This window comes from Drosophila biarmipes, chromosome 2R (genome assembly GCF_025231255.1).
Source record: "Drosophila biarmipes strain raj3 chromosome 2R, RU_DBia_V1.1, whole genome shotgun sequence".
In the NCBI taxonomy this organism is placed as follows: Eukaryota; Metazoa; Arthropoda; class Insecta; order Diptera; family Drosophilidae; genus Drosophila; species Drosophila biarmipes.
The window spans coordinates 20,511,228-20,534,075 of NC_066615.1; the positions used below are offsets into that span (position 1 = coordinate 20,511,228).

General features: G+C 48.0%; 8 protein-coding genes across 11 annotated transcripts; 3 read left to right on the forward strand and 5 right to left on the reverse strand.

Annotated features, from left to right (window-relative positions):
* Positions 1 to 141: 141 nt before the first annotated feature.
* Positions 142 to 1,417, reverse strand: LOC108022384 (WD repeat-containing protein 5). Its single transcript, XM_017091266.3, has one exon. It carries the CDS (start codon positions 1,302 to 1,304, stop codon positions 258 to 260), a length of 1,047 nt encoding a protein of 348 aa, XP_016946755.1. The 5' UTR covers positions 1,305 to 1,417; the 3' UTR covers positions 142 to 257.
* A 1,028-nt stretch (positions 1,418 to 2,445) lies between these two features.
* Positions 2,446 to 4,665, forward strand: LOC108023061 (kinesin-like protein subito). The gene is made up of 3 exons (XM_017092308.2): positions 2,446 to 3,072; positions 3,128 to 4,329; positions 4,400 to 4,665. The coding sequence occupies exons 1-3, from the start codon at positions 2,529 to 2,531 to the stop codon at positions 4,544 to 4,546; spliced, it is 1,893 nt and encodes a 630-aa protein (XP_016947797.1). The 5' UTR covers positions 2,446 to 2,528; the 3' UTR covers positions 4,547 to 4,665.
* On the reverse strand, positions 4,635 to 6,485 carry LOC108023062 (uncharacterized). The gene has a single exon (XM_017092310.3). It carries the CDS (start codon positions 6,399 to 6,401, stop codon positions 4,635 to 4,637), a length of 1,767 nt encoding a protein of 588 aa, XP_016947799.1. The 5' UTR covers positions 6,402 to 6,485.
* Positions 6,486 to 6,516: 31 nt separating this feature from the next.
* On the reverse strand, positions 6,517 to 10,657 carry LOC108022986 (syndetin). Its single transcript, XM_017092212.3, has 10 exons — positions 10,531 to 10,657; positions 10,213 to 10,431; positions 9,823 to 10,140; positions 8,907 to 9,764; positions 8,514 to 8,845; positions 8,293 to 8,458; positions 8,123 to 8,233; positions 7,743 to 8,066; positions 7,570 to 7,682; positions 6,517 to 7,510 (listed from the first exon to the last, which is right to left on the reverse strand). Exons 1-10 carry the CDS (start codon positions 10,594 to 10,596, stop codon positions 7,117 to 7,119), a joined length of 2,901 nt encoding a protein of 966 aa, XP_016947701.1. The 5' UTR covers positions 10,597 to 10,657; the 3' UTR covers positions 6,517 to 7,116.
* Positions 10,658 to 11,043: 386 nt separating this feature from the next.
* Positions 11,044 to 12,935, forward strand: LOC108023129 (uncharacterized). Its single transcript, XM_017092399.3, has 4 exons — positions 11,044 to 11,266; positions 11,341 to 11,586; positions 11,647 to 11,884; positions 11,940 to 12,935. The coding sequence occupies exons 1-4, from the start codon at positions 11,165 to 11,167 to the stop codon at positions 12,791 to 12,793; spliced, it is 1,440 nt and encodes a 479-aa protein (XP_016947888.1). The 5' UTR covers positions 11,044 to 11,164; the 3' UTR covers positions 12,794 to 12,935.
* Positions 12,936 to 13,540: 605 nt separating this feature from the next.
* LOC108022894 (hyccin) lies at positions 13,541 to 16,412 on the forward strand. 2 transcript variants are annotated; one of them, XM_017092093.3, is made up of 3 exons: positions 13,541 to 13,707; positions 13,784 to 14,485; positions 14,543 to 16,412. In XM_017092093.3, the coding sequence occupies exons 2-3, from the start codon at positions 13,812 to 13,814 to the stop codon at positions 15,507 to 15,509; spliced, it is 1,641 nt and encodes a 546-aa protein (XP_016947582.1). In that variant the 5' UTR covers positions 13,541 to 13,707; positions 13,784 to 13,811; the 3' UTR covers positions 15,510 to 16,412. The 2 variants fall into 2 exon arrangements, with proteins under 2 accessions (XP_016947582.1, XP_016947581.1); XM_017092092.3 differs by having other exon boundaries at positions 13,541 to 14,485.
* LOC108022895 (tRNA N(3)-methylcytidine methyltransferase METTL6) lies at positions 16,322 to 17,584 on the reverse strand. The gene is made up of 2 exons (XM_017092094.3): positions 17,337 to 17,584; positions 16,322 to 17,281 (listed from the first exon to the last, which is right to left on the reverse strand). The coding sequence occupies exons 1-2, from the start codon at positions 17,337 to 17,339 to the stop codon at positions 16,433 to 16,435; spliced, it is 852 nt and encodes a 283-aa protein (XP_016947583.1). The 5' UTR covers positions 17,340 to 17,584; the 3' UTR covers positions 16,322 to 16,432.
* A 259-nt stretch (positions 17,585 to 17,843) lies between these two features.
* Positions 17,844 to 22,543, reverse strand: LOC108022669 (uncharacterized). 3 transcript variants are annotated; one of them, XM_017091739.3, is made up of 6 exons: positions 22,359 to 22,543; positions 19,957 to 20,233; positions 18,696 to 19,370; positions 18,565 to 18,642; positions 18,261 to 18,516; positions 17,844 to 18,205 (listed from the first exon to the last, which is right to left on the reverse strand). In XM_017091739.3, exons 2-6 carry the CDS (start codon positions 20,135 to 20,137, stop codon positions 18,052 to 18,054), a joined length of 1,344 nt encoding a protein of 447 aa, XP_016947228.1. In that variant the 5' UTR covers positions 20,138 to 20,233; positions 22,359 to 22,543; the 3' UTR covers positions 17,844 to 18,051. The 3 variants fall into 3 exon arrangements, with proteins under 3 accessions (XP_016947228.1, XP_016947227.1, XP_016947229.1); XM_017091738.3 differs by having other exon boundaries at positions 22,237 to 22,543; XM_017091740.3 differs by having other exon boundaries at positions 18,261 to 18,495; positions 22,237 to 22,542.
* Between the last annotated feature and the right edge of the window lie 305 nt (positions 22,544 to 22,848).

Sequence of the window (22,848 nt, forward strand, 5' to 3'; positions counted from 1 at the left end):
TCTCCGTCGACCCGCGGCAACAGCAATGGCGACAGCCGAAAGCAATCGGGCTTTGTGCTCGCCATATAAGATTTACAAGAGCAGGTACTGGTACCGCCATAAGCCATATCTTGTTAGCCCTGTCAGTCTGTCCGTCGTCGATCAGCAATTACAAAGACAACCGGCGCGTTTGCTTAATGGCCAGGCCAGCCGTTTGATAAAGGAACAGCAATTACAGGTTAATCGGAGGGCTTAAGAGCGGATTGCTCCAACTACTACTACTCGCTGCTCTGCCAGATTCTGATGGCGAAAGTGTTCCTCACTGCGCCGGTGGCTATCACATTCGCCTTGGGATGGCAGTCGGTGCAGATCACCTGGTCGCCCTGGGTGCTGGCCTTCTGGACCAGCTCCTTGGTCTGCAGGTTCCAAATGCATAGGGTGTCGTCCTCGCTGCCCGCGACAATCCAAATGCCCGCGGTGATGGAGAAGTTGGAGGTCAGGCAGTAGGCCGAATTGACGTGACCGCGATAGACCCGCAGGCACTTGGGCTTCTGGTAGTTCCACAGCTTGAGGGTACTGTTCATGGTGGAGGCCAGGATGTAGCGGCCGTTGGGCGAGAACTTCACATGGCCCACCGGCGTGTTGTCGTCCTCGATGAGGGTCTTCAGCACATGACCGGTGCTCGAGTCCCACAGGCGCACCAGGCCATCGAAGCTGCTGGTGACGAAGAGACTGCCATCGCGGTTGAAGTCCACCGAAGTGATGGGGTCCAGGTGGCCGGTCACTGTTTTGAGGCTTTTCCCCGTGCGCACATCCCAGAGCCGCACGGTTTCGTCGAAGCTGGTGGAGGCCAGCAGGTTGGACTGCGGATTGAAGCAGCAGGCGAAGACGTAGCCGCCGTGCCCCTCCAGCGTTCTGGCGCAGAGTCCACTGCGAGGATCCCAGAGACGGACGGTCTTGTCATCGCTGCAGCTGGCCAGTAAACCCGCCGCCGACCAGGCCACATCGTTGACGCCCCTTCCGTGCCCGGCCAGCGTTTGGAGGCATCTGCCAGCCTCCACGTCCCACACTATGAGCAGCTTGTCGTCCGATCCACTGACCAGTTGCCCGCCATCCGTACTGAACTTCACTGCCGAAACGCAGCTAGTGTGTCCTTGGAGGGATTTCTTGATGGCGTAGCCCGGGGAAGGAGAGGGATTCGGCTTGGCGGGCGGCGTACTGAGGGGCGGCAAGGGCACCTTGAAGGGATTCCCCGAGGAAACCGGGATAGGAATGGTGGTTCCATTTCCGGGGTTTCCAGTTCCGACTATTTTAGACAATTCCATCGTAAATAGTTGGGAATTTATTTATTTTTTATTTTATTTGTTTTAAAAGAGTCTTTAGAAATGTCTTAAGATAGACAGCGAAATAGGTCGTTAATAAACACCTTTTTAAAGTATTGTATTAGAATTCCAAAAATTTCTTGGTTGACAAAATGACAGTTTGCAAAACCGTTTCTTTTTCAACTTTACAGGGCTGCCAACTATTATTGGCGCTCATTTTAACAAGTTTATTTTCAATTCTTTTTTGAAAATAATGTTCCTCTAAGTTGTATCTTTAAAATTAAACAATTTTTTAAACAAAGTTCTATATACTTATAGTTTGATAAAGATCACGTGCCGGCGTCAGCTTTTGAAACTTAAGCGCGCAATTTCGATTCCCTTAGAACTTTTATTACAACAATATTTGCCTCGTGAAAACAAATGTTAATTGTTTCGCCTACTATTTCTCTTTCCCTTAGCTAATATTTGTTTTTAAGTCACAGACAAAGGGCGTAAAATCAGACTGAAAAAAAGAAGAGCAAACAAGAGCAATTAATTGGCGATGTGAGTACATATTTGGCGACAGAACGGTCTATTTGCACAGCCGGTTATTATTATGCTGCCCAGACTTGTTAACCAAACATTAAACAAACGGCCGGTGGTGTGCCGGTAATTTGTCACCTAATTATTTGCTGACGCCGCTGATCTGCACAAACTTACAGACGTACAGGGAAGATCGCAGAATGCGTGATAATGAAGTCAGTGAACTGGTTATTTGCATTCTAATTTGTCACCCAATTATTTTTCATCCAAATAAAACATCTTCTTAAAACTTATTTCTAAGTAAGGAATTTTTTTGTTTATGTCTTGACTTAAATTTTTCACATAAAGTTTGATTCTACTGGCATGTATTTTACTATTCTGAAAAAGGAAAAAACATTGAAAACCTATTTAAAGGTATATCATTTCACCAGTCAAGAAAAAAGGGTTCGAATGCATTTCCAAATACCGACTCATATTAATAAAATTGGCGTAATATTTATTGAAAAGCGCTTTTTGAAAATTTGAATAAAAAATACCATGTGGTATATATTAACGGACACTTTGAATGCTTGAACGGTCACACTGAGCAGTGAGCCAGCTGTCATTTTAAATTTAACGGAAGTTGGCAGCACCCTGGCGTCTGAAAAATAGCGCGAAAGGAAGTGAAAGGAGAAAAAGGAGCCATTATATCCACAAAACGCAGACATGGATATGAAGGAGGAGGTTTCGGGGGTGCCCAAGCGGGAGACGCGCTCCTTCCTGATGGCCCGCGATCCATCCATCGACCGCCGCTTCCGGCCGCGACCCAACAAAAAGATGCGTCTGTTCGACAACATTCAGGAGTCGGAGGAGGAGAGCTTCTCCGAGTACTCGGACACAGAATCGGACTACAAATACCAGACTACCGGAACGACGGAGGGAGCCTCGTGCGCCACCAGTACGGCGGACAGCAGCAGCGTGGAGTCGGGCCCGCAGGTCTTTATGCGCGTGCGTCCCGTAAAGGATGCCTCCAAGGCGTACATCATCTCCGAGGATGCCAGTGTACTCATCACCAGCTGCAAGATGGATTCCACCAGCAACAACGTCAACCGCATGGAGAAACACTTTGGCTTCACCTCGATCTTTGACAGCACCGTTGGGCAGCGGGACATCTACAACGTCTGTGTGGGCCCCAAGATCATGGAGGAGGAGTGCGTGACCATCATGACGTACGGCACCTCGGGCTCCGGGAAAACCTATACCTTGTTGGGTAAAATAGAAGGATATCTGTTGCTTGGCAAGTACTAATTTAAATCCCTTTTCAGGGGACGATGTTCGTGCTGGAATCATTCCGCGTGCTCTGGAGCACATATTCACCATGTACAACGACACCATCTTCCGGTCACCCAAGCTAAAGCTGATCAACGGCTGCATAGTCTTCCTGCAGGACGACGCCTCGCTGAAGGAGCTGCAGATTAGGAAAAAGCTTCTGGACTTGTGCCCGGATATCGGTGCTCATCACAAACGCCTGAAGCAGGTCATTGATGGGGATCACACATTCGAGACGAAGTCCTCCACCGACGTTTCCGTCTTGGTTTGGGTGTCCTTTGTTGAGATCTACAACGAACTTGTGTACGATTTGCTGGCCATTCCGCCGAAGCAGGACAAGCTGGGCGAGGTGCCGCGGAAGAACCTGAAGATTGTGGGCAACAAGGGCCAGGTGTTCATCAAGGGGCTGACCAGTGTGTTTGTGACGAGCAGCGAGGAGGCGCTTCGCCTGCTCCGACTGGGCCAACAGCGCTCCACGTATGCCTCCACCTCTGTGAACGCCAACTCCAGTCGGTCCCACTGTGTCTTCACTGTGGACATACTAAAGTACAATCGCTCAGGCATCACCACCCAGAGTTCCTACAAGTTCTGCGACCTGGCGGGTTCAGAGCGGGTAAACAACACGGGAACCTCAGGCCTGCGCCTAAAGGAGGCCAAGAACATCAACACCTCGCTGATGGTGCTAGGCCGCTGCCTGGATGCGGCAAGCACAGTGCAGAAGAAGAAGAACGCCGACATTATTCCTTACCGCGACTCCAAACTCACGATGCTGCTGCAGGCGGCATTGCTGGGTAAGGAGAAGTTGGCTATGATCGTGACGATCACTCCGCTGGACAAATACTACGAAGAGAACCTGAACGTCCTGAACTTTGCCTCCATTGCGAAGAACATCATCTTCAAGGAACCCGTGGTCAAGCAGCATCGCGTCAGCTTCTGCGGCTTCATGGAATTTTCAAAGATGTCCACTTATGAAGGCGGCGACGAGTATACCAAGGAGTTGGAGGACGAGAATGTTCGCCTACGGTTGGAGATTGAACAGCTGCGCTACGATCATGTCCTTCAAATGCAACTGCTGGAGGAGAAACTGCGGGGTGAACTCACTGCCACTTACCAGGAGATAATCCAAAACAACAAGAAGCAATATGAAGATGAGTGCGAGAAGAAGCTACTGATTGCTCAGAGGGAATCGGACTTCATGGTAAGTGTATACAGATCGTAAGTTTATAGTTAAAAAAACGTAACTTTTTTCTAAACTCCATCTCTCACAGCTTTCATCTCAGAAAAGGCGGTTTGAAGAGCAAATAGAAGACCTCAAGGATGAGATAGAGGAACTTAAAAATCCCACAGGCGACTCGGACAGTTCCGATGACGCTGAAGATTCCAAGTCTCCCATTGAAATCATCGATGATGATTAGTTTCTTTATTGTACAATGGTTAATTGTTAAGTGTTAAGTGATTTTTTAATTTATGTTTCAAATCGGATGTGTTGTGGAGTTTTCCGAGTTATCCAATAAATGTGTGAATGAATAGAGAACCAGAGATGCTCCTCCAGGAAACCTCCAGCAGGAATATCAGCAGCGCAATCCCGAGGAGCGTTCCGTAGGCCAACCACACCCACTGCAGGTCGACCAACTGCAAGGCGGAAGTCTCCATCACTTCATTCCGCCGCAGACTGGGATCTTCCATGCTGGCCAAACCGGCCTCTGTCATGTCGAAGTGATGCATTCCCACCCAGAACTGATACAGCCCATTGGCCCTCACGTCCAGGATGAGTTTGCTGACTGGATCTGCGAATAAGGAGCTCTGCGGCCACTGGAAGGAGAACAAAGCCAGCGACCACAGGCAGGCGTCCATGGAGTAAATGAACAGCTCCCGGGAGAAGCGCTTCTGCTGCTCACTGAACAAAGTCCAATGCAATCGAGAGGCGAAGTAGCTGTTGCTTGAGTTCCGGCCATTTCTCAGGTGATGGTACTCACTCACATTGACCACCAGCAAGGTCAGATGAAGATCCACCAAAGTGTGCAAGTCATCTTCGGTGGTAACCAAAGGAATTCGCGTGCGCTGGAGATCACTGAAACTCCGGGCTTGAAATTCCCGCGGCGGATGCGCCATCATCGTTTCCAAGGCTGCCTCAAAGATGCTGCTCACGTTGAGACCCACAATTCCCAGCACCACGTATATCCACCTGCTGGAACTACTTCTCGGCGAAGGCATCCTGAAGGACTGGCCCAATATTCCACGTAAGGCTCTGTCATTCAGCAGAAAGTCAGCCAGATGGACATCGCGATTGTTTATCTTCCGGATGAGGCTGAAAACTAATCCGTAGGTGAAAACAATGCCCACAGCCAGTAGCATGTTGGAAACACTGCTCAGGAGGAAGTATATGTCCCTCAGGGGAATTTCCTGGGCCACCGGGATCATCAGACAGATGTGGGTCAGCTCCAGAGGATAACTGGTGCGAGCCAACTGCTCTCCTCGCTCTACCATCGACATACTGGCAGGAACGTCAATGCACATGCTCTTGCCCAGCTTCTGCAGGTCAGCGGCATGGAGGAAGCGCCCAGAAGTCACCGTCGGGGCAAGCTGCAGAGTAGCGTTGAGTTTCCAGGCCAGCACATGGATAAACCGGCCCACAGATCCAGCCAGGACTTGCTTACCCGTTCGTCTGTCCGCATAGAGTATAGAACGAGGAAGCCATTGGTCGGGCATGACAATCAGAGGATGACCTTGCATGTTGGGGAATTCCCGGTCAAAGATGATTGAAGATTGAAGAGGGAGCTGCTCTGTTTTGAAAGTAGGATATGAGTTATATCTGTAGAAGTAAAGATGCTCATCTGCAGCTAAGAGTCCAATGATGTTTGGCATCCTTCGCCTGTAGAAGGTTTCAAGGAGGGATTCCATTCGGGTTCCATCAGCGGATCTATTGGTTACATAGATAAGCTTCTTTTGAGTAGGAAAGTCCTTCAAAGGATTAATTTCTTTTTGGAGTAGCTCCAGATCCTGCTGCAGATCCTGTCCAGGAAGGCACTGAACATGTAGCGGTCGAGAAAACTCCTGAGATTTCACATAAACATCGGTAGTTGAGAGGATGACCACTGGAATTCTTGGATTTTGAAAGATTTCCTTTATCCAGATTTCAGGACAATGATCATTTAGTAATATTATTACAGAAAGTGAATATTCTGCTGCTGTTTCACAAATAAAATCCACTGTTGAGCCTGTAACCAGGACAGGAATCCAAAGAAGAACCACTTTCAGTGCTGCCCACATGTCCTTTTAAATATGTCATGCTCATCAGGACATCCCTATTTATTTATATCCCAAAGTAGGAAGTATAAATGCTTCGTCAGGCGCTTCACACCCCCGATGATAAGACAAATTCCCATTGTTTGTAATATGCATATCTCAAAATATGTAATCTTTGTTATCTTGTTACAATTGCTAAATAGTTAATGGTGTGTGTTCGAGGGGGCGTGGCAAATCAAATCGACTTGCCGCCCCTTACATTTGAGTTGTTCTACAATTATTTGTCCGTTTCCTGCTGCAAATAAATATTACAAATAGGTATTTAAATAAATAGGTATATATGCGTCTTAATTATACGTGTTTTTTGTGTGTTTGTGTATACATGTCTGCTTTCTCTAGGTACTTAAGTCACGGTGAACGATGAACCAATTGCCAATTATCAATTACCAAGGTTTGCCAATTGCGTTGCATCTGAGAGAGCGAAAAGTAGAGTGGATTGCACTTAAAGGGGGGTTGGGATTCGGGTTGGGTTTCAAGATTGAGAGATTCGAAATTCGAAACGAAGTACATCACGGAGATCGCCTGTATAACTAAGGTAGTAACTTTAGCCTAAACACAATGTTAATTTGCACTAAACGGAATGTTAAATACACATAGAGAGAATGATTGATCTACTAACAAGGTTAGCGGGGGGTTATAACAAAATAAATAAAGTAAAATAATAATCGATCAGGGGAGCTCAGATAACGCTGCTTAGATTTGAGCCGGTCACGGATCCGTGGTTGTTCTTTTGCGGCGTGGTTGTCGGCGTCGTCGACGTGGTCAGCCCATTAGCCACTCCACCATCGAGCAACTGCAGCAACCTTTGCCGCGTGCGCTTGTCACTGACACAAATACACTGTATCAGGTTGTTCAGCTGCTTCAGGGAGTACTCATCCCCGAGGCGCTGCTGTTCTATCCATTCTTCGAACTGCTCGGGCGCAAAGTAGTAGGTCTTGATGAACACATCCACGTAGGAGCGATGCTGCGGGTACTTTTGATTCGATATGAGCTCAAGGAACGACATGAAGTTCGCAAAGTCCAGCTGCATTAAAGCGCGCCCTCCAGCAGAGCATTTCTTTACATTGGAAAAGCTAAAAACAATAACTTATATTACAATCGATCCTTCTGAGCGAGGGAAACAAAAGCTCACCCCTCTACCAACAGGTGCGTGGCCACATGAGCCATGGAGTTCCACACATGCTTGCTGGGCACTGGCACCTCCTTGGCGATCTCCTCCAGGCACATGGCAAAGCTTTGTATGTTCTGCAAAGTAATAAGTTAAATCACGAAACATTTTGGGAGCAATTACTAAATTTGACCTACCCTATTTAGTACATCGCTGTAGCTGCTGTGCTGATGTATTACATGATTCACATCCCACTTGACCTTGCCCATCTGCGCCAGAATGGATGACAAATCGATGACGCGCGAGGTGACGCAGGTGTAAACGGGTTTGCCTAGATCTAGCATGTAGTCGCTGTACTCCAAGTAGCTGGCCAGCATTGGACGCTCTGCGAGGGGCAGCAGGTGGTTGAGATAGTGCTGGAGAATGTGGAACTGTTGCAGCATGCTGCGACCCGCTTCCACGGCCACGATGCGCTGCGACAGGCCGTAGAGTGTGTCCGGATTGGCCAGCTCGTTGTTGGCCTGCGAAAGGAAATGCTCTAAGATGTATGCTTGAGAATCAAATGAAATCCAATTACCAGAGAGGAAAAGTTAAGTGGCCATAGTTTAATTTGGGGGAGGACATTCACTTCCACCGAGCGCAAACGTTGTTCCAGCCGTGCAGTATACATATTTTCGGTTGCTACGGGCTGATATTGAGACATTGGTTTGAACAAGTTTGAAAATATTATGCCCTTTTAATATTTACCGCATCCTTTCCAAAGATTTCATGTACAGCGTACACATAGAAGTCAATAAGCTCTAAGATACAAGCCACAATCCTTGGGGAGATGCAGTGCAATAGCTTGCACATCTGGAGATATTTTCCAATAATTCGCAGCACGTTTAAAGCGGTGTTGTTTACCAGCAGTTGACTGAAACAACATCTTCATTAAAAAAGTTTCTATGTTGGAGTGATAGTACCATTACTTGCTGGTGTCGTCGAACTCCTTGCTTTGTAAACTCTTTTGCTCGTCGTCGCTCTCCTCGCTGAAATAACAGGAGGCCTCGTCCACGATGCCGGATAGAATGTCCTCCTCCAACATGGCCGCATCTAAGCCGCCATCAAAGGGCGAACTCTTTTCGGAGAATCTAAGAAAGTATCCGTAGGAACCGTAAATGGAGCTGCCGCCATCCTGGGAGTGCACGGAAACCAGCTCATCGCAGTTATTATTGCTGATTGGGGAGTTGTTGGATGAGGCCAGTAAAGCTGCTGTCGGGGATTTGTGGCGTCGAAGGGTGTGGCGAACCGATCGGAATTCCTGCAAAGAGTGACGGGTGGATAAACTAAGCTTACTTCTAAAGTTTTACAAAGCTACTCACAGGCAGCTGCAGGATATGCGCAAAGGAGTCGACCTGCGTCCAGGATTCGTTGTCCAGAAACAGACAGATCTCCTCCACGCAGCAGATATGGTAGCGCCGGAAGAACTCTTCGCTCTGCTGCTGCATTGTTTCGATCATTTTCTCCGACTGCTCGCCGCAGAACTCCTGGCCGACCTTTTTCAGGCGCTGCACCACTGACAGAACCTGGATGAACTGGTCGTATTTAAGCGCCGTCAACTTGGCCGACTGCAGGAACAGGCACACCTTGGTCAGTATGTCGTTCCACACCCGCGACTGTCCCTTTTTCAGTTTCTGCTGGATGTAAACATCCGGGGAATCCTCCTCCTCCTGTCCATACAACTTGTAGTTGTTGTGCCACATAACCACTTGGTAGTAGGATGCCAGGATGGTCCAGAAGGTCTTGCACAAGCTGATCAAACAGGGCAAAAGCTTATCCACACTGAGCTGTTCGCACAGCTGCTCATAAAGCGGCTTGGCCTGATCATCCTGGCCGGGATCGCTGTATCCGCGCAGTACAGCGTTCACAGAGGAGTGAATGGCCGAGATGTAGTTGATGTGCAGCTGGTCCATGGCCATCAGCGACTTGTTGGCCAGCTTGTAGGCCTCCTGCAGCTTGGCGTACTTGCGCCCATCGAAACCCAGTACCATCTCATTGAGCACTGTGTCCAGCTGGAACTCCATGAGCAGCATGGTCTCCTGCAGCTTCTTAGAAAGCGATTGCACGCAGTTGAACTGCATGTAGGCCTCGGCAGAGCTCTTGCACTGCAAGAGCAGAGCGATGGCAGCACTGTAGTTGTGATCCGCCAGCAGCTTCTGCACCTCCACGTCCGTGGTGCGCTGTAAGAGATTCAGAGTTACTAAAATGCCTAACGGATTGGTGCAATTCTTGTCTAACCAGCCTCTTGATGGCCACCAGGGTGTCCAACACCTCCTTGAGCACCTCCCGTTTGCGGTAGCTGGCCAGGATCTCCAGGCTAGTGGTTGTCAAGTTGGTGCGGGCAAAATTCAGGTAGGATCTCGCCTTCTGGCAGGTCCACAGCGACTCCTCCAGCTTCTTCTGCGTGTCATTGATGGCCGCGAACTCACTGCTGCAGGCATTTCGCTGCTCCAGGATGTTCTGCAGCACCTGCTTGGTGAGCACCTTTTGCTGAGTGCGCAGTTGTGCAATGGTGACCTCGATGAGCTCGTTGTCTATGCCATCGTTGAGAACTTTCTACGGGGGGTCATGAGAGGAGGGGGCGCATCGTGACTAACAATGGGTTACTGGTTATTACACCTGGTTTACCTTGAGCTCGTACAGCTGCGGATTGCTGTCGGGGCTGTAGTAGCACTGCTCGATGCCCTCCAGGATCTCCTGGTCGGACTTTTGTGCGTTCGTCTCGCTGGCGGCGGGGGCCGCGGCGTCCGTGGTGTCCTCATCCTGGCCGGACGAGGCATCGGTGGTCACCGTTTGGATGAAATAATCCGAAAAGCCCATGGCAGGAATTTTCATTTGACGGTTCGTCTGTGTGTGCGTGGGTGGTTTTTGTTTGGTTTTGGTGGGCGGAATGCATGGAAACGTTGTTAGTTGCTGGGATTACTCAATCGTTCGCTGACCTGCTACCTGTTTGTGCAATATGTCCAAGAATTTGCTCTTGAATTCGTCCATTTTGGCCTTGGGATTCTGCATGTTTCAGCCATGAAGAAACCAGCCAAGAAACAAAAACTTCTCTCCTGCAAGTGTGACCAGCGCGCGCGAGTAATGCCATGAACTTCGCAGAAAGGTACTAGGTTTTGTACCTAAAAACTAGGTACGTCATTTTTCTACACTGATAAAAAATATATATGAAATAATACTTGCTTTGCTAAAATTCCTTACAAAAACTTTGTTTGCTTAAATATGTATACACTTTTTTTTTCGAGCGTAGTAGCGTAATTGTAAACTTATCTAGTTCATAACTAGTTTATCTTAGCACTGTTTCTGTGTAATTTAATTACATGTTTAAGGAACGCATTGCGTTCACTTTATTAATATTGATAATCTCAAGATTTAACAATTGATTAAAATTCGCGTCGTGCAATAGGGGCTTAATTAACAGACCCCCATTTGGCCGCTTTGCAACACTAGACCATTGACCGCTCTTAGGCGTTGTGCCACACTACCGCATTCCTTAGCAATTTTGTTTAAGTTTTCGCATTTATTCGCTTTTACGTGGAATGTCAGCTTACTGGAAGCCGCAGGAGACAAAGAGTAAAAGATGCGCATCTGCATGGCGTCGGACTTCTTCTACCCGAGCATCGGCGGCGTGGAGGAGCACGTATACAACCTCTCGCAAAAGCTGCTCAGCCTGGGTCACAAGGTGACCATTGCCAATTGGGAAGGAGACCCAATAAAGATAAATATTATCTAAAACAGCTACCGATTCCCCATTAGATCGTCGTGCTGACCCACGCCTACGGAGACTGCAGTGGCGTTCGCTATGTAACCGGTGGCCTGAAGGTCTACTATCTGCCCATCAAGGTGTGCTACAACCAGTGCATCCTGCCCACCGCCGTCTGCAATGTCCCCATGCTGCGGGCGGTGCTCCTCCGGGAGCGCGTGGAAGTGGTCCATGGTCACTCCGCCTTCAGTGCGCTGGCCCACGAGGCCCTGTTGGTGGGCTCCCTGCTGGGGCTGAAGGTTGTACTAATCCGTGTACCTCTAGGATTGCTAATGTTTCTTCTTTCCCTCTTCGTGTAGACTGTCTTCACCGATCACAGCCTATTTGGCTTTGCGGACCTGTCGGCCGCCCTCACCAACAATCTTCTGGAGGTTAACTTGGGCATGGTGAATCATGCCATTTGTGTGTCCCACATTGGCAAGGAGAACACGGTTTTACGCGCTCGAGTGGCCAAGCATCGAGTTTCCGTCATCCCCAATGCCGTGGACACCGCCTTGTTCACCCCTGATCCCCGACAGCGACCCAGAAATGATACAAGTAAGGACTGTGACCCCTTGTTATTCTTCATCACCTTATAATCTCAATTTCACAGTCAACATTGTAGTGGCTTCGCGTCTTGTCTACCGCAAAGGCATAGATTTGCTGGCTGGAATCATTCCGCGCTTCAAAAACACTAAAAATGTAAACTTTATCATAGTGGGTGATGGACCCAAGCGGGATTTGTTGGAGGAGATTCGTGAAAAGACAAATATGCAGGACAGAGTGCAGATGCTGGGCGCCGTGGAACATGCCAAGGTGCGCGATGTCTTGGTCCGTGGCCACATCTTCGTGAATACCTCTCTGACTGAGGCCTACTGCATGGCTATTGTTGAGGCTGCTTCCTGTGGTCTGCAGGTGGTGTCCACCAGTGTGGGTGGAATTCCAGAAGTGCTGCCAAAGAGTCTAATACTGCTGGTGGAACCAGAAATAGATGCCATATACGCTGCCATATTGGTAGCCATCGAGCGGCATCAAAAGAGTTCCCTCAAGGTTAGCCCTCCAGCTGACAATGGTCATTTGCCGGAGGAGGCTAATGGTAAAGGAAAGCGGCGACGTCGCAAGAAAGTGGATGCATCTACCTCCCCACCACAACTGCCATCATCCTGTGCTTCTCCTGCGGATCACACAAGCCACACGGAGCCTATGATGTGCCCTTACAAATGCAATGAGCTGGTGGAGACGCTTTACAACTGGGAGGACGTGGCCCTTCGCACAGTAACTGTATACGACCGGGTCCTGCAGGAGCGCTCCTTCACCACAAGCGAGCTGGTTTATGCGGTGTGGCAGCACGGATCCTGGTTTCTTGTCTTCTTCGTAGTGGCTCACTTTATGATGTGCCTGCTGGAGCTTTGGCGGCCTAGACGGCGCGTCGAGCTGGCCCAGGACTTGATACGTTCGCCCAGCTAGCGAGGACTGAACGGATTCCTTTCTTCCATCCACTAGCCAGTTTGTTGTCCTTAGTCGTAGTCCAAATAACTGTCTTCTCATGTAGTAAATAATAGTCCAACGGCACGTGATCCCACGATAAAGAAGCCATAGCGTAGTGAAAACTGCCTCTTATCCATACTACTTCCTAAAGACTACAGATCGCATCAGGGGAAAATGTAGAAAACCTAGAAAACCTGAACAAGTTTCCGCTGCCTTTGCCCATAATTCTAAAAAAATATCTTAATCCTTTCAATTTTTCGGTAAGATAATACCTATGCTAAATAGAACTAGTAGATAAAGTATAAATAATTATGTAAGTGGTGATATCATTTTTTTTTTGACGAAAATCGTTTACATGTTTTTAACAAATAAGAAAGTGCTCACAAAAACAGACCTGATTAAGCCAGAATTTATATATTCCATAGATCATAATTATGATAAAATATAGCAAAATTACTTTATTTATTTCAGAATAGACAAATTAAGTTTAAACAAGAAGTCAATAAAACCAGTGCATCGAATAATTCCGGAATGGATTCGAGTTCCAAATTTATTTATTCCTTAACATATAAATAAAGATTTAACAAGTTAGTTTAAATTTTTATCTTTTAAAATTCTGCATCAAAACGTTCGTTAAATATACCAAAATCTTTGCATAATATACTGCTATCAATTTAATACCAGAACCACCAGGAAAATACGGTCCTCTTAGGGTCACACTGCGATGCAGCCCTGGCTTATTTGGGAAAAAAAATTAAGAGGGAGCAGCAGCGGAGACGGGCGATAAATTAATTAGCCACTGCTACCACATAACCCAGGGTGCGGAAACCTGAACCCAGCTCGACAGCACACCGACCACCAACGCTAGAATTCCAGTTGCCACTCAGGTCAAGGTGAGCGGCGACGAGGAGGGACCATCGGAAGGACTGACATTGACTGTGGATTTGGCACTCCAATTCAATATTATAGATTCGGTCACCACCTGAGGGCAGCGACGATGGCGGAACTGGTGAGGGACTGGCTGGCGGACTACCAGCGGACAAAAGGCCAGCCCGCCGAGGCGGAGGCGTTCGTCGTCGAGCACGAAACGGACCCCGAGATCGCCGAGGCCATCTTCACCATCTTCAACGAGCGGCAGCGCAACGAGGCTCTGGTCCACGACATTTGCCAGCAGCTTCTGGCCTTCTACCGTTCGCCGGAGCTGACGCTCCACAAGTTCCCGCTGCAGTTCATCCCGGTGCTGGTGTACACATACCTGCACTCGGTGGCCGGTGGCGATAAGAAGGCCGCTCGCGGCGTGGAGACGCTGCTCATTTGCATTTACAATGGCGAGGTGTCCACCGATGACGGCGGCCAGCGCGTGGTGGCCTTTCGCATGCCCATCCTGGCTCAGACGTCCGTCTACCACGAGGTGAAGAACCTGCCCATGACGGATCTGCGCCGCTGGGAGGAGAACAGCAACCGGGAGGTCAAGTGGGGACCGCATCAGCGCATCGAGTCGATACATGCCCAAAACCGTATGCGGATCCTCACGGCGCTGCTGTTTTGCTACAATCAGCAGGTCAGCCAGACGCAGAAGTCGTCGCTGCTCCACTTGTGCCGGGTCACATCGCAGCTGGTGAATCAGGGATTTACCACAAAGTCGGGCCACGGTCATCGAATGAGTTATGGGTAATGTGTGGTCTTAATTATTCGCTTGGTCCTGTACATAATATAAATACATTCTAGATCTGATCCTGCAACTGGAGCTACTTTTCCGAAGCCCTCCTCACCACGCATTCCACTGTCCGCCGCCTTCCTGATCGAACTGGTGCACGCCATCTACTTCGCCATGTTTAATGGCTATGGCACGATAGCCATTCAAACGCTGGACGACATCCACAACCGGGCTATCTACGAGATGTACCCGGAACTGATCCTAGTGACCAGTGCGGTGCGCAATTCGCTGCATGCCAATCCTTCCGGTCAGCCCAACGACGGACCCATGGGTCTGAGTGTGGCCTTGACGCCATCCACTACCACGGTGACCACTTCGGTGTCCAAGTCCATGATCACGAACGCCTCCTTCCGTACGAAAAAACTGCCCGACGACATACCCATTCAGGTACAAGACCTCACCATGCAGCAGGCGCCGCAGCAGCTGGCCAGCGTCACCGAGGAGACGGAGCCGGGCTCCAAGGAATCGCCTTCCACCAAGGAGAGTTCCGGCACGCGTACCTCCATCATGCGGCCGAGCATGGAGGGCATTAAGGCGCAGGCACACAAGGCGCTCATCGCGGGCTTCAAAAAGTCCAAGGACAAGGAGAAAGAGAAGGACAAGGAGCCGCCGAAGCCACCGCAGCGCAAGTTCGACAAGCACACGCAGCGCAACTCGCTGCTCCAGCTGCAGGCGGAGCCCAGCTCGAATCCCAGTGCGGAACATCCACCCACCGGCGAAGTGCTGCCTCTGCAGACGCTCTCGCTGATCAACGAGAACGGGAGCAATAGCTTCAGCGTGGACAGCGACCTCAACGACGGTGTGCTGGGCTCCAATGCGAACGCTAACACGTCCCTGCCACCGCTGAGCAGCACCACCAACTCGGTGACCAGCAGCGACCTGCTCACCAAGAGCTTCGATTCCAGCATCGAACTGGCGCCGCTGGGACACAGCAGCAGCAACGGCGGCAAGCTGACCGAGCACGGCCTGGCGGAGTAGTGCAATTGATCGTCTCGTTCCAAAGGCGATTAGCCAAATCCAAGTATCAAGTATATATATATTTACAACCATAACTGGGGTGAGTGGGTTTCGTTCGAACGAAAACATGAAAAAGCGAATTTGAAAGCAGTCGAGAAATCCAAGGATAATTCTAGAACAATTCCTTTACAGTTTTAATAGAGTAATAATCGTGTATACCAGTTTAATCTATTTATTTTTCCAATTCAATTAATATTAAACAATGTTTCTGGTTGGATGCAACTATATCCCTTGCATTTTGGTCGGACTATATATCGTAAATAAGCGGAATTATCCAAAGATTACCTGACTGCACAAAGAGATCTTCATGTCCCAAAGATCCACTCACCCAACTATATATATTCGCCACCTACCGCTGTGTATTAGCCGAACAAAACCGTGGCGCGTGAGGAGATTTGAATTTATGGATTAAGGATCGTTTGAGTTTGTTGAATTTGATGGGTTTTCTTAGTTGTTCGTATTATCGTATTCCAAATCCAATTGTTGGTTAGATTAAGTGTTGCTAGGACGTCACAAGAACTATATATACATAATGTATACACGGAGCCCCGGTAGAGATCGTTTGCTAAAGCTTCAGCCAGAGGGAGAACTATGTTCCATATTCGGGGCACAGAACGTACACATCTCGGTGCATTTCACTCGTTTTAGGTAAGCAGCATGACGCTCACACATTCGATATCTACTCGACATTCAGCCAGTTGGGTCCAGGCAGTTTCAATTGAATTCTACAGGAAACCTTTTAGTTCTGTCACTTATTAGCATATATACATGTGTAAACTAATATATACATACAAATATTTATTGAACGTTGACTTGAACCATGTTATTGATTTAAAATAAATACAACAACTAAATACGTAACAATGATCCTTGGTTTGTGTTGGTCAGAGGTGCTTCTTTCTGAACTTTCCCTGCAGAAAGATGCGCGGCACATCCACGCCTTCCTTGAGATTGAGCGTTCGTCGGTGGACGTAGGCATTGCTGAGTACCTCGAAGCCGTTTTCCTGGAAGAGCTGAGATACCTCTTCCTCCGAGAAGAAGTAGCTGCGAGTGCCATCCTGCCGCACGTAGAGGTTCTCGGCGATCTTGTTGCCTGGCTTGAAGCGCAACTGCGCCATGTCGTACAGCCCGTAATCTCTGAACAGCACCAGTCCTCCTGGTTTGAGTAGCTTCCACAGGTTCTGCACGACCTCCCGGAACTTCTGTGGATGTATGGCGGAGAGCACAAAGATGAGGGTGCACACGTCCAGGCTGCTGGCTGGGATGTGCTCGTGCACCTGTTGCGTCGTGATGTCGCACTGAAAGGCGGTTATCTGGGCTGGATCGTACAGCGGATTGGAGCGCACAAAGTCCACGGCTCGGGGTGAAAAGTCGCAGGCATAGAAGTAGAATCTACCATTAGTGAAACAACCATCCTCGCTGGTTTGCTCCTCCAGCAGCGGGAACACCAGGTTGCCCACTCCGCAGCCCACTTCGAAAAGGGTTCGTTTGTCGCCCGACGCCTCCTGGTCCAGTAGCTCCTGGAACTCCCGCGTCGTCCAGTGGCGATCCTTGAAGAAGCGAGTCTCGTTCCGCTTGTAGAATATATCCCAGTTCCTCTGGGCATCTATCTCCAGCTTGTTGGCCTTGAACTCGGGCACAAAACCACGTTTGTTTTGGTCTTCCAATTTTTGCTTCTCCGCTGCCGTGAGCTCCTTGGTTTGGGTGGTAATAACATCTGGTTCTAGTGGTTCCTAAATAACTTATAATTTTAATACATTGTTTAGGAACGCAAGTTTTAGAAATTACCATGTTTGTTTATCTCAATGTGGTATTGGTTTCCTATGGGATGCTTTTACCACGCGTTTCGCTAGCTATCTTAGAGTTTTTGAAGACCAAATAGCACCGAAATTTATGCACCTGCCATTCAGTAATGTTAGTACTAAAATTCCTTAGATTTCCAGTTATTAAGTCGGTTTTACGAACAAAATTTATTTTTTGTTTGAAATGTTTTGATTTCAATTGGATTTCAGCTAAATAATTGCATGAGCAATACGGTCACACTATCAACCATGACCATAGGCAAAAACTTTTTAAAGGGGTTATATTCCTGTAATTTTTGTAATATATGAAAAAGACCAGCAAATCTCCTAATGTATTTTTAAAATTAATATATTTTTATCATGCAATTCATTACATTTCATTTGTAAGTTCTTTATACCTTTTTTTTAATTTATCCTTGTCCGTTTTCGATAACAGCAATCGATTAACAAAAGGTGTTCTCAGCTATCAAATTTGAATTTAATAAAACGGTCGTTAGTGACTGAAAAAATTCGTTTATTGCCTTGAGATTCTTAAATGTAGTTATAAAACGAACATTTTAAGTACAGCCATTAGAAAACAACAAATAACAAAAGTGAAATGAAAAGCAGAGTCGGCTAGTTTGCCGTTTGCTTTGGTCTTTGGTCGCAGGAGGGATTGGGAATACCCCAGAAAATATACCCGGTCATCGTGGCACCTCCAGTTATCTGCCCATGATGGTGGGCTCATCGGCCATGGCCACCTCGTCGTTGGGCGCCTTGGCGCCCTTCTTCTTGCCCGAGTACCAGAGGAACATGACACCGCACAGAATGTTAACCACGAAGGTGAACCAGGCCAGGTAGACGCCATAGCCATACCTAAAAGTAGGATAGTATACATAATAAAACCATTATCCTTCAGTTTCCAACTCACGTTAGCTCCGCCCCGTCGGGATAGGCGTAGAAAAGATGATCCTTGGTGTAGTCAATCGAGGAGAAAAGCACCTGGAGCACCACCAGCGCGGTGGAGGCGGCCACCAGATGGATGCCGCCCGCCAGGCGCTTGAACATGTAGCGGGGATTCATGAACGTGTAGAAGGAGAACACGGCCCCCAGGCTCATCACGAAGAGAGTTATGCAGGCAAAGGACGCCTGCGTCCGGATGTAGTCTGAAAGGGAGTACCAGGCGACTGCCAATTAGGAGCCGTCGCCGCCAAAGCGCATCAGGTGCTACCTACCCAATAGTTCGTCATCGAAGCCGGGCTCGTTGCGCAGGGCATTGGAGTTGGGGAACATGTCGATGTACTTGCAGCGCTCTGGGGATTATTAGTTGTGAAATCAAAGGACCATCCCTGGACTAAGCACTCACGGTTCGGAATATAGGTATAGTAGGCGGGCTGGCCCTTTTTGGGCGGCAATGGCGGCACCAGGATGAGGATCACCCGCTCGTCGTTGAGAACATAGGCGGGGATGTTGACATCCCGAATGTAGGTGCCCAGCAGGCGAACCACCAGCGGGAAATCCGTCCAGTTGCTGAAGATGGCCAGTTGGGCCACCTCAGGGATCACGTAGTACGACCAGGTGTTGTTGTACTTCACCCGCTGCAGAGCCGATCCGAATGTCTTCCTGTCTATGATGCCCTGCACGTCCAGCGGATTGATGGGTATGGGCTTGTTGGCTGTGGCATTGAACTGCCGCTGGTTCTCCTCGGTGTTCATCACCAGGGTGCGGAAGGCATTGCGCAGCGTCTGGAACTCCTCGTCCTCGCCGCGCACCCAGTGGGCAAACATGTGACGACGCGCCGATTCCGTGAAGTGGTCCGCCGTCTCCAGCTCCTCCGTGGCGAACTGCTTGATGAAGTCCATCTGCGAGAGATTCCGCTTGGCCTCGTTGATGTTCGTCTGCGAAGTGTAGGACATGGAGCTGAAGTTGCGCACCACCTGGGCATTGCCGATGGCATTGGGCACTATGGTGTTCCGGCAGTGCCGCCACAGTCCCGAGTGCGAGGACATGAAGAAGCGACGCGACTCCGGGATGAAAATGCCTTTGAGCGGGAGAAAAATGGAAGAGATTTAATTGGCTTTGATTGAGTTAAATATAATAGTTAAGTTTAACACATATCATTTTCTATAAAAGTTTATAACAATTTTAGTAAAAGCATTTCAGGGCATAGAAAAAATACATTTTGAAAAATGCTTCGAAGGCTCCAAAGTTATTGAAAGTTTATTACTCATACGTAGTGTTGCCCTTAGTCATAACAGTATTTTAATTTAAATATATTAAAATGTATAAAAAAATAGAATATATTTATATTCGTAGCTTCACTTTTACTATGAAAATTATGAGGCTAACAAGGTTACTAAACGGCGACAGAATGATATTGAAATACATGTCGTATGAGTAATTTTTTAGGGAATTTAAATTCTTATTATTTTATTCTGCACTCGACAATTTTGAAAAACTCTCTTTTGGGCTCGTGCCAAAAATATGTTTAGAACCATTTTAAGCACATAATATATTTATGATCTCATTAACAAAGTAATAATTTAACATTTATTGTTTATTTATTATTATGGAAATAACCCACCCAAATGAAGCCAGCTAATGCAAACCTTTGCTATATTTCTTACCCTTTCCGCCGGATATGATGATCCAGTGATCGGTCGAGATGGCCACTATCCAGATGAGCAGGGACACCACCATGAGCAGGCTGCAGCCGAGCAGCACCCGCCGCTGGAACATGTAGGCCTCCATCAGCGGCCGGCGCGCCTCATCCCGACCGATGGTCGACGTGGAGACGTCTCGCTTCATTTTCGCGCAGGTCCTCTTCCGGATTACGCTCCCCTCCTAGGGCTCTCTGGACGTTGGCAAGGGGCAATCCACACGCACATGGAAGAACGCACGTTCCTGGGGGAGAGGAAGAGGAAAAGGGGGTGGAAGTGGGGTGGAAGTTAACCCATTTATAATATCGCTCCCCAGGCAGTGAAGTCATGCGGACATATCGCACACATGTGGGACATTGTCGGGCGCCATTTCACCATTCGGCAGGTGTTTCGCTGGGCCTAAGCCCCCCATGCCATCCCATGCCGCCCGATCCGATCCCAGAGCTCTCTAATTTAAACAATATTTTATTTTTATACTAGGCAAACAGTGGCAGACGGTACAACGGCGTTGGGGTTTCAAAAACGGCCGATAAAAGATATTTTAAGGGAAAAGAAACACAAACAAAATATTTCAGGAAGCAACAGGTAATTAAATGAAACGTTTATAAAATAGATTTATGGGATCTAAGGTTTTGATTTTTTTAAGGGTGCTAAGGAAGTTTAATATTTATTTAGTTGTATTAAGCTGTTGCCAAATTTCATTGTATCCTAATATTTTTCAAATATTATTCTTGAATATTTCGAAATTTGGGCAGTTTTGACCACATTTAATATGTAATGAAAGTTATTTGGAGATTTTGAAAATATGAGTATGTGTTTCTGTACAATTCAAAAAAAGGTATTTTCAAAAGGTATTTTTTCGAAAATATTAGCCAAAAGTTCCTTTAAAAAACCCGGCTATTTTCTTGCCCCAAACTGTTTCTTTGCCTCACGCAAATCCGCGAGAACGTGCCCATTAATTATGTTGTTTTGGAGAATCCGCTTTGTTTTATTTATGTATTTACCTACAAGTTGCCACGACGACCAGAAATCCCCATTCGAAAGCGCTTTTTTGCTTTTCGTCTCTGGTTTGTGACAGAAATTAAGCAAATTAGTGGACACATTCAGGCGAGAAAAATAAATGACAAAAACGCGAATTCCTTAGCGAAATTATTTCGGCTCTTTGCGGAATATTTGCGAGAATTAGGTGCGCCTCCTCCGTCGAGTGGGTGTTCGGATGGACGGATGGCTGGGCGGGTGGAGCGGCAGGTGGGGATTCGGTGGAGGAGGGGGTGCGTGCACGAGTGCCATATACATAGTTAGTACTGCCTGCCATGTGGATGCCGTCCAAATGTTCGGGTTTCCCTCTCTTTGTTGCCCCCGAGAATAATTGGGCTACCAAAAATGTCATCTTATGTGCATATATTAACATACACTTTGGGGAAAACCCAAGGGAAAGCAGGGAGGACTTCCCATTTTGTGCCTGCACGGCGCCAGATTCCTCTGCTCTCCACTTCCGCGATCTATTCCGGGAATAGATCTTTAAGTTGCAGCTGCATTTGCACCACCGGGAGTTGGGGGAGTTGCAGCACTTGCGTCATGAGTGCGTCATTAGGCGGGAACAGCAAGTTCTATCTATCCTATGTGCCACTTTCCTTTGAACAGGTTTTTTTTTAATTTTCTTTTAGTTTTTAGCCTCTTTTTCTAGCCATGCCACGCACAAATTACAGCAAACAGTTGCCTTATTTTTAGATAACTTTCGGATTTTCAAACGTGTGCTGGCAGCCCTTTGTGACTGACAAAACGGTTGGATACCCAACAGCATCATTAATTCACAACTTTTGGGCGCGAATATATTGACACTTTTGACAGGCAGAAATTTTATAATTTTTTCGAAAAAACGCACAGCACAGAATACATCGCGGAACGTTCGCCCCTGCCTATTTATTTATTTGTTTTGTATCTCAGCCTTTGTTTTACTTGCTGTTGGCCATTGTATTTTTGGTATGTGCCGTATTATTCAGACGTCGCAGCACCGACGAATTCCGCCGCCCCGGCGTAAAAGAAGCGAATTTTGAGAAATGTGTATTTAATTAATGCCCCGCATAAATAATGCCAATGCCAGCGGATTGGGATCAGGCTCCTCCGCCGACTGCGCCACGCCGTCGACCGCCCACCTTGCACACCTCATAAGCTGTCAGGCGGTGTTAACAGCTTGTCAGGTATCCTGATTTATCGTTATATAAGAGCGATCCGCTCGGTGTTTACCATTAAAGCTGCAGCAATGCAACGGAGATCTCTGGCCCTGCCCCAAGCTAGTTGCTTATGAATGATGTGCTCGAGTTTGACGAGCTGCCCGGCCCGTCTAAAATAAAATTTCGTTACTCTACCAGCGGATAACGAGCGAAATAAATGGCTAAACTGCCCGTGAAGCGAACGAAAATTCGAAATAAAAGAGCGCGATTTTCGGGTTTATGGTTCCTTTCGATCGAAACGGATGGGTTGGGATCGGCTCGGATCGCGGCGGCACGGTTCCGTCTGCCGCTGGCCAAGGCAGAGCACAGACTGACTGGCTACTAGCCACCAGCAGTGGTTGTCGCTCGCCTGCCTTTTCCTTCGCCTTTCGCGTTTTGGGGAGCGCGGCGAGCTACAACAAAGGCGGCCATTGTTAGCCAGCATAAACATAAAATCGTTCTACATACGCCGCTGGGAGCGGAATTGGATGGGCGGGCAGGCGGGCAGACGGGCAGGGATGAGCTGCCACCTGCAGCAAGCCGCCGAAGGAATTACTCGGGCAGACGTCATCGTTGCTTAATTGCGCCATAAACATGAACTCTACTCCGCGGACGATGCCGATGCTGCCGCTCCTCGGCAGTGTGC

What these genes read in the sequence shown, in the direction of transcription:
- LOC108023129 (XM_017092399.3), top strand. Translation starts at nt 11,165, where the DNA reads ATGCGCATCTGCATGGCGTCGGACTTCTTCTACCCGAGCATCGGCGGC. An exon ending in TGCTCAGCCTGGGTCACAAG is followed by an intron (nt 11,267 to 11,340) that starts GTGACCATTGCC and finishes ATTCCCCATTAG; the next exon opens with ATCGTCGTGCTGACCCACGC. An exon ending in GCGACCCAGAAATGATACAA is followed by an intron (nt 11,885 to 11,939) that starts GTAAGGACTGTG and finishes TCAATTTCACAG; the next exon opens with TCAACATTGTAGTGGCTTCG.
- LOC108023062 (XM_017092310.3), bottom strand. Translation starts at nt 6,401, where the DNA reads ATGTGGGCAGCACTGAAAGTGGTTCTTCTTTGGATTCCTGTCCTGGTT.
- LOC108022384 (XM_017091266.3), bottom strand. Translation starts at nt 1,304, where the DNA reads ATGGAATTGTCTAAAATAGTCGGAACTGGAAACCCCGGAAATGGAACC.
- LOC108022894 (XM_017092092.3), top strand. Translation starts at nt 13,812, where the DNA reads ATGGCGGAACTGGTGAGGGACTGGCTGGCGGACTACCAGCGGACAAAA. An exon ending in GGTCATCGAATGAGTTATGG is followed by an intron (nt 14,486 to 14,542) that starts GTAATGTGTGGT and finishes AATACATTCTAG; the next exon opens with ATCTGATCCTGCAACTGGAG.
- LOC108023061 (XM_017092308.2), top strand. Translation starts at nt 2,529, where the DNA reads ATGGATATGAAGGAGGAGGTTTCGGGGGTGCCCAAGCGGGAGACGCGC. An exon ending in GAAAACCTATACCTTGTTGG is followed by an intron (nt 3,073 to 3,127) that starts GTAAAATAGAAG and finishes ATCCCTTTTCAG; the next exon opens with GGGACGATGTTCGTGCTGGA. An exon ending in AGAGGGAATCGGACTTCATG is followed by an intron (nt 4,330 to 4,399) that starts GTAAGTGTATAC and finishes CATCTCTCACAG; the next exon opens with CTTTCATCTCAGAAAAGGCG.
- LOC108022669 (XM_017091739.3), bottom strand. Translation starts at nt 20,137, where the DNA reads ATGAAGCGAGACGTCTCCACGTCGACCATCGGTCGGGATGAGGCGCGC. An exon ending in CTATACCTATATTCCGAACC is followed by an intron (nt 18,643 to 18,695) that starts GTGAGTGCTTAG and finishes AATAATCCCCAG; the next exon opens with AGCGCTGCAAGTACATCGAC. An exon ending in CCCGACGGGGCGGAGCTAAC is followed by an intron (nt 18,206 to 18,260) that starts GTGAGTTGGAAA and finishes TCCTACTTTTAG; the next exon opens with GTATGGCTATGGCGTCTACC.
- LOC108022986 (XM_017092212.3), bottom strand. Translation starts at nt 10,596, where the DNA reads ATGCAGAATCCCAAGGCCAAAATGGACGAATTCAAGAGCAAATTCTTG. An exon ending in TGGACATATTGCACAAACAG is followed by an intron (nt 10,432 to 10,530) that starts GTAGCAGGTCAG and finishes ACGCACACACAG; the next exon opens with ACGAACCGTCAAATGAAAAT. An exon ending in ACGCACCTGTTGGTAGAGGG is followed by an intron (nt 7,511 to 7,569) that starts GTGAGCTTTTGT and finishes TATTGTTTTTAG; the next exon opens with CTTTTCCAATGTAAAGAAAT.